This window comes from Tiliqua scincoides, chromosome 5, assembly GCF_035046505.1.
Source record: "Tiliqua scincoides isolate rTilSci1 chromosome 5, rTilSci1.hap2, whole genome shotgun sequence".
Classification (NCBI taxonomy): Eukaryota; Metazoa; Chordata; class Lepidosauria; order Squamata; family Scincidae; genus Tiliqua; species Tiliqua scincoides.
Window position 1 is genome coordinate 110172247 of NC_089825.1, and position 11134 is coordinate 110183380.

The 11134-nt window shown below is 42.9% G+C and overlaps 1 protein-coding gene across 1 annotated transcript; it reads left to right on the forward strand.

Moving 5' to 3' along the window:
- Nucleotides 1–2616: 2616 nt before the first annotated feature.
- On the forward strand, nt 2617–3198 carry LOC136653129 (olfactory receptor 5B21-like). The gene has a single exon (XM_066630050.1). It carries the CDS (start codon nt 2617–2619, stop codon nt 3196–3198), a length of 582 nt encoding a protein of 193 aa, XP_066486147.1.
- The last annotated feature ends 7936 nt before the right edge of the window (nt 3199–11134 follow it).

Here is an 11134-nt window from a genome sequence, read left to right on the forward strand (position 1 = left end):
TATAAATACTGTTAATAATTAATAATAATAATAGGATTCAAACAGCCCAGTTCAGGGCCAATTCCCCTGTGCCAATGCAGTGGCACCATTGCAGCTTGAGGGGCATCTTGCAGGGGAATTTTGCATGTTGGAGGTCTCCTCGAGGTAAGGGGACATTCACCCCTTTGCCACGGGGAAAGCCCCAGCCAGTGTCTACTTGGACTTAGGCCAACCAATTCATTTGCGCAAGTCTGAGTTTATCCATGTTGGCGAATTAAACCTGGGAAGGGGGATGGGATATGGCAAGCCAATCGCACCCCCTTTCCTGAACCCAATCTGCTCATCCTGTTGCCACCCCCCCCCCCGGCCCATTCCACCCCCCTGCCCTCAGTAGTCATTACATTACCTGGTCAATTTGCAAAGGATTTGAATGTGTTCATTTGGAATTCGTACAAATCCTCAGTTCCTTTGGGGGCAAGCAGTGGAATGTGACTGCTTTAGCAACACGCTACTGGGGGATGCAGGGAGGACACATGGATTGTTCAGTTCCACATCTTCAGTGTAATGTGTAGTTCTTCTCAATTCACAATAGACCCTTGAAGCAATTACAGACAAGTTCAACACTCTCTGGACCTCATTAACCTCCAAAGGCATGGGCGTGACTCATTATTTTTGACTTAAAATATTTCTGCACTCAAAAACCCATACTGTCGACCCCAGTGAGTTATTTTCACCATGCCAATTATTTCTCTCAGCGCTAGGGACAATTTAGAAAGCCACAGTTACAATGTAGTAGTGCCTTACACAGGATTTAATAATAGAGGGAGAGAGATTGAGGTTTTCTCAGAAGATCGATAAATGCCATCCTAAAAAGTCATATGCCCAGTAAGTAAGCAATTGATGCTTACTAGATTTCTTTGTTAGTTTGTTTAATCAAATAACTCTTGAAAAATGTCCTGAATGTGAAAGCTCCTCTATGTATGTCTTGAGAATCTGAGAGAGTGAAAATATGATTCCCCATCTCTAGTTCAATTTCACCTTTCAGTCACTGTTCCAAAAATTTTGACTACCATTTTCATTAAACCAGCACTTTTAGAACACTGAGGGGAAAAAAATGAAAGTATATGAGAAAGGACTATGGAGCTCTGAAGAGTTTTGCATTTATCAATGTGCAAAGCCAGAGATATGGTGTTCATTGTTGTGAGCTCCACCCCCCATCAGACAGTTAAAGATAGCATGAAAGACAGATCTGTGCATGAAATGAGTGCACTCCACCAATTTGCTGTTGGGATAAAATGGTAGACAGCATGGGAAGGAAAGCTCCTCTCAAACCATTCTCAACTCTCAGAAAACCATGTTTGCCTGTAACTTGGAGAAGCTCCTTTGTCAGTGGGCAGACGTCGACATTGGCTACGTAACAGGAACAAGAGCAAAGCTAAGGGCAATGTAGAAGAAATGGACAAGACAGGAAGAGGCAAAGTAGTGCAAGCAAACAGATCACAAACTTGGCACTTCTAAGGAAATTTCCTAGGAGCTACAGATCTTCCCTCTATCAAACTTTCTTCTTTTTAAAGAGGCAGTTCCGAAGCTGCATTCAGGGAAATGCAAAAGTCTTCAAGTGAGTATGTATTCCAAGGCTAGCTGAGGCTGAGAAGGAATGATTTTCCTGAAGCTACTCTGTACAACTGGAGCTGGTGCCAGGGACCCTGGAGCAGAGCCCAACACAGATTCCTATGTCAGCCCACCCACTTATGGCCTACTGAGCACTTCCATTAACATTGTATGGAAGTTTCAAGAGTGATCTAGGGTCCTCTGCTAGGCATGGCCCCTTGGTCAGTTCCCAAACTGGTCATCCTGTTCTGCTAACACCTGTCTACTGCCTTTTTCCTTATTTCCCTACCAATAATCCCTCTGCCCATTATCACCTTGCACAGTGTCCATGTTTGCTTCTAAAATTCATCTTATAAACATCTATTCAGGAATGTTCGCTTTTATTGAGGACAACATTTTAATCTTGTTTTAGGAGCTCCATTCCTTCTGAGGTCAACTACATTTAGAGTTGCTTGATAACTGTCTTTGATTTACTGTCTGCTGTATCTGAAATATTTCTAAATGCAAGGTCACGCTGATTGTTAAGGGTCAGCCGTGTAAACTGATTGACTACAAATGCAGTGATTGCCTGCCTCTTATTTTTTTGTCTTTGTGAAAGTGCCAGCATTAAAAGTTGAAACTGTGATGTCCTCTCCTACCAAAGAAATCTAAATGAAGATGGACTCCGCCAATCCTATAGGAAGACAGAACCAAACAAGTTTCACAGGATTTGTCCTCATGGGATTCTCTGTTGATCCAAAGAACAAGAGTCTTCTCTTTGTTGCAGGCTTGTTCGTCTAGCTGTTGACTTTGGCAGGGAATCTAATAACCATCATATTGATCTGTGTCAACCAATGCCTCAAAACTCCCATGTACTTCCTCCTGGGAAACCTCTCTTTTATTGAGATCTGCTACACGTCCACCATACTCCCAAAGGTGCTGTGGGACCTCCTGTTGGGGGACAAGACCATCACCTTCATTGGATGTGCTCTCCAAATGTATTTCTTTATCACTTTAGCAAGCACAGAGTGTGTACTCCTCTCAGTGATGGCATACGATCGCTATGCAGCCGTCTGTCACCCACTCCACTACACCACACTCATGAGACAATCTATATGTACGGGACTGCTAGCAATTTCTTGGTGTTCTGGGCACTTTAATTCTATTGTCAACACAGCATCAGTCTTTTCCCTAACATTCTGTCACTCCAATGCAATTGACCACTTCTTCTGTGATATTCCTCCTATACAGCGCCTCTCTTGCTCTGACATTTTTGTCAGCCAGTTGGTGACCTTCACTGTCTCCGGGTGTATTCTTGTTGTGACTTCCTCCATGATTCTTCTTTCCTACATCCTCATTGCCTCTTCTGTTCTCAAACTCCATACAGCTCATGGTAGGATGAAGGCATTCTCCACTTGTGCTTCCCACCTCACTGTGGTGAGCATCCTCTATGATACCATCATTTACACCTACCTACGGCCCTCTTCCAGACATTCCTTGGAACAAGACCGCCTGGTGTCTGTGTTGTATACTGTTCTTACACCACTGTTAAACCCCCTGATCTACAGCTTTAGGAACAAGGAAGTGCAGGGGGCACTATGGAGAACTCTTGGGAAGGATAGGCCATAGGTACAGAACCAACACCTTCAGGGGTTTAAATCCACAGGATAGTATGTTTATTGTCTCTCATGCACATACATGCATGGCTCTCTCTCACCCTCACATAAAAATTTAAAAGTTTACCATAACTTCCACACACTTTGGGCAACATCATTAATTACAGGATAGTATGTTCCAAATACATTGAATGAGTTGTCTTTTAACAAATACAGGTGCAGCCTATTTATCCACAGATTTTTTATCTGCGAATTTGTCTCAAGGCAAATGGGGTGGGGGTACTGAAAGTCACACACACCTTTGCCTCCTTTGCCCTGCACTGGCCTCTTGCTCTGTTTCCAGGCAGCCCAAAACACTGCAAAATGGCTCTGCCTCACCCAGGCAGGGAATAGCCCTGGAGCCCTGGAAGAGGTTCCCCTTTCAAAGGAACAGTAACATTCCTGGAGCCCCTGAGCCAGCAAAGAGGCTGAAGAGGGTGGCAAAAAACCCTGTGTAACCAGAACACTGCAGCAAGGTGGATCGCGTGTCGCGTGCACTCTTTCTTTCTTTCTTTCTTTCTTTCTCTTTCTTTCTTTCTTTCTCTCTCTCTCTCTCTCTCTCACTCACTCACACACACACACACAGGGGCAGGTGTGTTAGCAACAGAGAGAATTGCTTTAAAAAACCCAGGGAGTGTTTGCAAAATTCCCCCCCCTCCAGATGATGCAGGTAATCACCGACACAAGCAAGCCTTCCCACCAAGCAAAGCATGAGATATAGCTTACAATGCTCTCCGCACTTACCTGGGAGTAATTTTCCTTACTTCTACTACTACTACTTCTACTTTCCTTACTTCTGAGTAGAAACACATAGGGCTGGACTCTGAAAAGGTCAGCATCCCACCTGTGAAAGAAGTTGGCAATGGGGAGGGCTCAGGAGGGGGAGGCAGGAGAGGGAGGAATGGGGATTGCTTTAAAAAACCCAGGGAGTGTTTGCCAAATTCCCTCCCCCTCAGATGATGCAGGCTCTCCTGCTCCAGCAAGTCTTCCCAAGCAAGCCTTGGGAAGCCTTGGAGAGACAGGTGAGTGTGATCAGAGAGCTGGACTATAAGTCCCAGAATGCTCCAGGGCAGAGGTGCTTCCATGATGGTAGCCAGGGAGGGCTGCAGGAGTGGCAGCAGTGAAGAGGAAGAGGAAGAGGAAGAGGAAGAGGAAGAGGAAGAGGAGAAGGAGAAGGAGAAGGAGAAGGAGAAGGAGAACCTGCAGCGCTGTTGGGAGGCCACCTGGAACACAGAGGAAGAGGCTTCCCAAGCAAGCTCACCATTCCAACTGTGAAAGAAGCAGGACAGCTGGCAACAGGAGGGCTGAGTACAGAGGGGAGGGAATTGAGAACACACGCCTTAGTTTCCTTCCTTCTGGAAGTGTCAGGCTGTAACAAATTTGCGTATCTCTATGGCATTTAGCACAACACGTCTTTTTGTTAATCGTGTGGAATTAACCCGGATAAATAGGCTCCACCTGTAGATCTGCTACAATTTTTAGGGATAGGGATGATGAATATATTAGGAAACGTATTTTTCCATGCAAACTCAGATGAGCTAGAACTTAATGAGCACAACAAATTTAGATTCTTCTTTCTTGATTCAAAGCACCTCATGTAATCATAATGTAAATTGTTTCCTCCTTTTGCTCTCAATTTTTAAACTTTTATTTCAAACCTTTTCTGCTGCTGGATTGCCATTAGCTTAGCTTGCCAGAAAAATGGGACATGTCTGTGTGAACAGATACACTGTTATAGTTTCAATATCCATATTTAGAAAGAGGATACTGGGTGGGTAATGGAAATCTTCTCTTGGGGTCCCCACAAATGATATTTCTATTATATTGATATCTGACCCTAATGATCCCAGAGTAGTACACAAGCTTCTCTTTTATTCTCACAAAGCCTGAGAAATAAATTTGTGTGACATATTTTGACAGGCCTTTGGTTTCTCAGAAGTCTTCATGGCTAAGTTGAGATTTGAATGTGGATTTTCTCAGTACAACTCCAGCATGTGATCCACTAAAACAACAGTCCTTTCTTTGGCAATAAGATTCTAATCTGCAGTTGATTTGTTGCCAAGTGGGATTTCATCTCCTGTAGCCACCTTTCACATGTGCCTTAAGCACAATTCTATCCTGTGCTGAAATAGGCAAGCAAAGAGGCTTGTGCTGTATCCAGCTCAGGATAGGCGCCAGATGCAGCTCAACCAGAGGCAAGGTGAAATTTTCCCCCTTACCCCTGGGTAAGGGTCGCTGGCCCCTCTGGGTCTCCTCAGACTTGTACCACCTCATGTGCCATGAGGTGAAAATGGTTGAAAATCACTGCTCCTGATAATGAAGACAAATGGAATTGAAAACACACACACAGACACACACAAGGTCTTCAGAATATGCAAGAAAAAGAAAAAAAATTGATGGGTTTGGGAGGAAATCTGAGCTTCTGGTCACTGACAATTTCTTTTTACCCACAGTGCTTGTGCTAATTGCTATTCTTTCAGTACGTTCTGCTTCATACCCAACATGCACTAGAGACCTTTACTTCCTCCCCAGTGCAGAGAAGTTTTTGACTGTGGATCCATCCAACATGTTTACTGTAGGCTGGGAGGTCTTCAAGTGCTTTGGGAAGAACAATTCTCAACCCTGCAATTTTCATAATCGGTCAAGTAGTGAATATGCCAAGGATTAGCAGAAGGCACTTGCAGAGTTTGTAACAACACACAAGGTGACACACTCTTCTCTTCTATAGTGGGTTATAAAGACCCAGTACAAAGCAATTTGGGCTTCAATTGTTTGAGAGTTTCACTGAAAACAGGCAGAGCTGTAACTAAAGGGAATTTCAGGGTCTGTGTAGTGGGGAAGCTGTAACTGTTGTCAGATTTGAGGTCCATTTTATAGCACCTTTCAAGAATGCTGATGGCAGTAATAGTACTAATGATGGGCACATATGTCACAATGAAGGGGGCCCAGTATGTCTGGGGCCAAGGCTTTCTGATCTGCAGGCTGATTCTATTACTGCTGATAACTTTGCTACTGCAACTGCCTCATAGTGTTAGTATGAATTGTGACCCTCGAAGGGATTCAAAGTTCTACCTCATAGGCACTACTTCTTTAGATGGTCTTGTAATTGGTGAACTTACATCTTTCGTACAAGCAGAACTCAGGGAACTTCCCTTTAATGCCAGACCAAAATGGTCAATCAACTTTCTGTAAGTAGTTATTTCAGCCATCCTCTCCTTGATAATATCTGAATGGAGAAACAATATAGTTATTTTTTAGATATTAGTTATTTCATTTTTCTCTGTAAACCGCTTTGTGAACTTTTGTTGAAAAGCAGTATATAAATACTGATGATGATAATAATAATAATAATATAGAGTTACAGTATCCAGTCATTATACAGTTACTCCTGACATTTTTGTTACATTTCTCTGTTTCTCTGTGTGTGACTAGATTCCTGTTCAAGTCAAGTCCTCTTGTTTCCCAACATTTCTGTCACTTTCAGATTGCAATAAATCTTCCTAAATTTGGATTGAGAATAGAAGAAATCCAGCCATCCTGAATTTATTCCTATGCTGGCTTTCTGCTACATTTCTCATAGTTGTATAAGTTAGGAGGATGGTGGCATGGGGGTGAGCCTTCTCGGTAGTGGTGCCACAATTATGATACCCCCTACAGGGAGAATTAAGATCTATCCACCCCCAAGGCATTTCAGTGAGGGTTCAAAACCTCTTTGTTTCGTCTGACATTTGGGTGATGGCTTGTCTCCCTCCTGTGCTTTCATAGAAGATCCTTGAGTGTTTTTGCCCTTTTCAAATTGGATTTATTTATTTTTTGCTGGTTTTATTTATTGTTTTGATACAGTGTATATTTTATCCTTAAATTGTAAGCTGCATAGGGCATGTGCTCCGGCAGAGGAAAGTTGGGATAAATATCTTTTAAATAAATAATTAAAATAAGAAGAAGCTAGAAGAAACCAAAGGAATTCAATTCCTGCCTCAGCTCAAGTCCTTCCCCAGTTACCTTGGCCAAACACAAAATAAATCTCTATTCATCACTGAGGTGTTCATCCTGTGGTTGGGATGTACCATATCACAGCGTGGATTAGGATTCAATGGAGGGACTATCTAAGCATAACACAGACATTCAGATGCAATGTCTGTTTATCTAGGTAGCTATGTTTAAAGCCTGTGCTATATGATGAGCTGACATTAGTTTGCAGCAAAAAAAAATAAAATTTGGTGAGTTCATCACAGCCCTCAAAGAGAGAATCTTAGAGGATTAAAAAAAACACATGTGGAAAGCAAAATTATTCAAACCATTAACATGATCCTTTAATGGTATGAGGGCTTTGCTCTTACATGGCATGACTCCCACAGTTTCTGTAGGAGAAAGAGTTCATTGCATGTGCCTTAATCAAGTGAAACTCTCATTGCAGTATGTTCCTCAGGAAATTCCATGAAGCTCTTGCTCTTGAGTTTGCCATAAATGAGATCAACAGGAATGCCAACCTCTTATCCAACAAGACGCTGGGACGCATCATCTTTCCAGATTACTTTAATTCAATGGGGAGCGCTTATGGCACTCTGAATCTCCTTTTCACAGGGTGTCGCTATAATTACCATTGTGGCCCGAAACAGAAGCTCATGGCCATCATTGGAGGGATCATCCCCCAAAATACAATCCACATGCCCAGCATCTTAAATACCTACAAACTTCCACAGGTATGTTCCTTCCTTGAAATGAACATTGCACTTGATTAATGGAAATGAAGGGAGCAGTCCAACTGGTGCATTTATTTGTTAATTCATTCCTCCAAAGCAGCCAAGCTAAAAAAGTTGGCTTTGCACAGGTCCTCTTCAGGTAGCTACCTGGTACTTGCACCAGCATACATTAGAAAAAGAAACTCTTTTTTCTGTTTTGTTCTGTTTAGAAGGGTTGTTATGAATACAGAAGTGTTGTGTGTATGTTGTTATGCTCTTTTGTGTTTAGTTAAACATTTCTCTTCATGTAGAAAGAATAAAAATTTCTCCATATTGAGAGATTTGTAAGTATTTACATGTATTTCTCTATACTTTGGACTTAGTCCTTCAATATGCCTGCCAATAGCAAAGCATTAGAGGACATTCAGATTTCACAATATTTGGTGCTGATTCAGAAACCTTGAGGGGCACATTCCCTCTTGCTAGAGATTGGGAGAAAGATTTTGAAACTCAGGAGGAGAGAAAGGTTTCTGTCACCTCTAAAAATACTGTTGTCTTTTCTCCTTAGTTCAATTACAACTCCTTTCACCATGTATTGAGTGATAAAACTCAGTTTCCTTTACTCCATAACATGCTTCCAACTGGAAATACTCAGCATGATGGGATTCTTCATCTCCTTAAGCACTTTGGATGGACATGGATTGGTGTCATTGTTTCAGATGATGAAATTGGGGCAATTTTCCTGCAGAGCTTGACATCTAGGCTCCTGGAGAACAACATTTGTGTTGAGTTTACAGAAATGATTCCAACACTAAAGAGTTACCAGCATCCATCTGATGATCTCTTACTTCCGACCACAGAAAGAACAAATTCTACTCTGCTATTGAGCAGAAGCAATGTGATTCTTGTTAACGGGGATGCACGATCAATGGAAATTTTCCGAAGAGTTCTAATGGTCAATGAAAATGGATTAAGAAAGCCAATAGAAAAGGTTTGGATCATTACAGCTCAGTGGGATTTCGCATATGTAAATTTTCTGGCTCTGTTTACACCCAAAACGTTCAATGGTACATTATCCTTTGCCCTCCACTCAAATGATATGCCAGGATATGAAGATTTCTTGGAGACAATCAACCCTTACCAATCAAAGCTTTATTTCATGCCACAGTTTTGGGCTTTGGCATTTAAATGTTTTCTCCCCTTGTCCCCTGTGATAGAAGTAGTAAATTGCAGTGGAAAGGAGAAGTTGAGGAACCTCCCTTCACATGTGTTTGAACTGCAAATGACTGGTCAGAGCTACAGTATCTACAATGCTGTGTATTCTGTCGCACATGCTCTCCATGCCATGTTTTCATCAAGATCCAAGCCAAAAGCCATCAGCGATGGAGCTACATGGAGCATCTGGAATCTCCACCCATGGCAGGTCGGACTATCTCTCAATTTGAGCATAATAAACCACAAGTGCATTTTGACACAAACACTAGCTGGATTCTGCTTCCTAATTCTTGTGCAGAAGGCAGTGGAAAGTACTTGCAGTCATAAATGAATTTCTACATTAGTTGATGATAAGCCAATAGTGCAGTAGTGCAATCCAGAGCTTCGTATCATCATTATTAAGAATATTTATATCCTTTTTTAAAAAACAAAAAGTAATTCACAAAGCAGCTCACACAGCTAAATTGAAGAATGGTTCCCCATCCCCCAAAGGGCTCACAATCTGGAAAGAAAGAAAAAAAACATGGAGAAAGCACCAGCAAGAGCCATTGAAAAGATGCCATGCTGGGGTGATGAGGGACAGTTACTTGCCATCTGCTAAACATGAGGACACATTTTAAAAGTTGCCTCTTATAGCAGTTGGTAGGGATGGAAGAAATTCCTCTCTATTCAATGGGTTTATTCCCAAGTGTGTAATGATATCTGCACAAATCCTCTGGCCTGCTCCTTGCTTCTGAGCATTTCTCACGAATGGGTTGTGTTGAACTTTGTAAGTTACAAGTTGTTCAGAACTCGCCTATATTTACACACTGCGGCATCATGTGATCTGAAGTTAACAACCCGATCCTGATGATGCCGAGTGCTTTCTGGCTTGTTCCAAACGTGACTTGCCAGATCTCATGGCGCGGTCACTGCCAGAAGTGGTGAACAGCCAGGTCTGCATGACACAGGCAATGGAAACCTGCTGGTTCTAGTAAGTGCATGTCGGTGGTTGGAGGGAGATGAGGAGGGGAGGGCCAGGTGGGGTAGGCAGAATGGGGTGGCAATGGTGCAGGGAGTATGGCAGGTTGGAACTGGGAAGTGGGTGGGTCCAGCTGCAGCAGTAGCCGTCAAATCCTGACCCATTCCTGGCTTTGATTCCCTGAACTGCATCCTCACAGAAATGTGTCACATATAGAGCTGGCACAGGTCTGAGTAGCCCTTGTGGCCAGGCACAGGTTTATCCTGGGAAAGTCAGAACTTCCCTCACAGGATTAAGCAGGAGCTGCATTGGGGCCTCTGCATTGGTCATGTGGGGAATTAGGTAGGATTGAACCTCACAAGCCACTGCTGCTGTTTGTGGCAATGTCTCTAAAATGGCCGTTGTCAGTGAGCTGTGGAAAGGCATTTCTGAAAGCGAGATGTCCTCTCTATGTCATAAATGAGCCAAAGGATTGGGCTTCTGGAGTAACATCCACCTCATGGTGCAAAATAACGGGAACACTGAGCATGAGAGGGCTGAGCATGAATGAACACAAGGTGTGGGCTAGTGTTTCTCAAACTGTGATTTGGGACCCACTAGGGGGTCGAGCATGCAGGAGTGGCACAATGGCATGAGCCAGGCCAGCTCATATTCAACAAAGACCAGGCACAACCACAAAGACCTTGAACAAAGGCCTTCCTAGAAGGGTGAAAGGTCCCCATGCACCACACCTCCCAGGCTGTTTCATCAATGACGAGTCAATAAAAATGTAGGAAGCTTAACTGATGGGAACAAACAGCTACAATTGCTCAATTCTGCAATTCCTTCTTGGAAGCAAAGTTCTGTTTTATGCTCTCCAAAAAACAGAAAACCCTCCCAACTTTGCTTCAATATAAAACACTGAACTTCATTCATGATGAAATGCTCACCACTAGATACCATCTCACGGAACTAGGAGAGCAAGAATTCCTGTTCTGAGCAGGTGTGTGAGATACATTTCCAAAAGCAGCAGCTGGAGCTACTCTCCCCGAAGTCCACTGACAAGCAGCTAA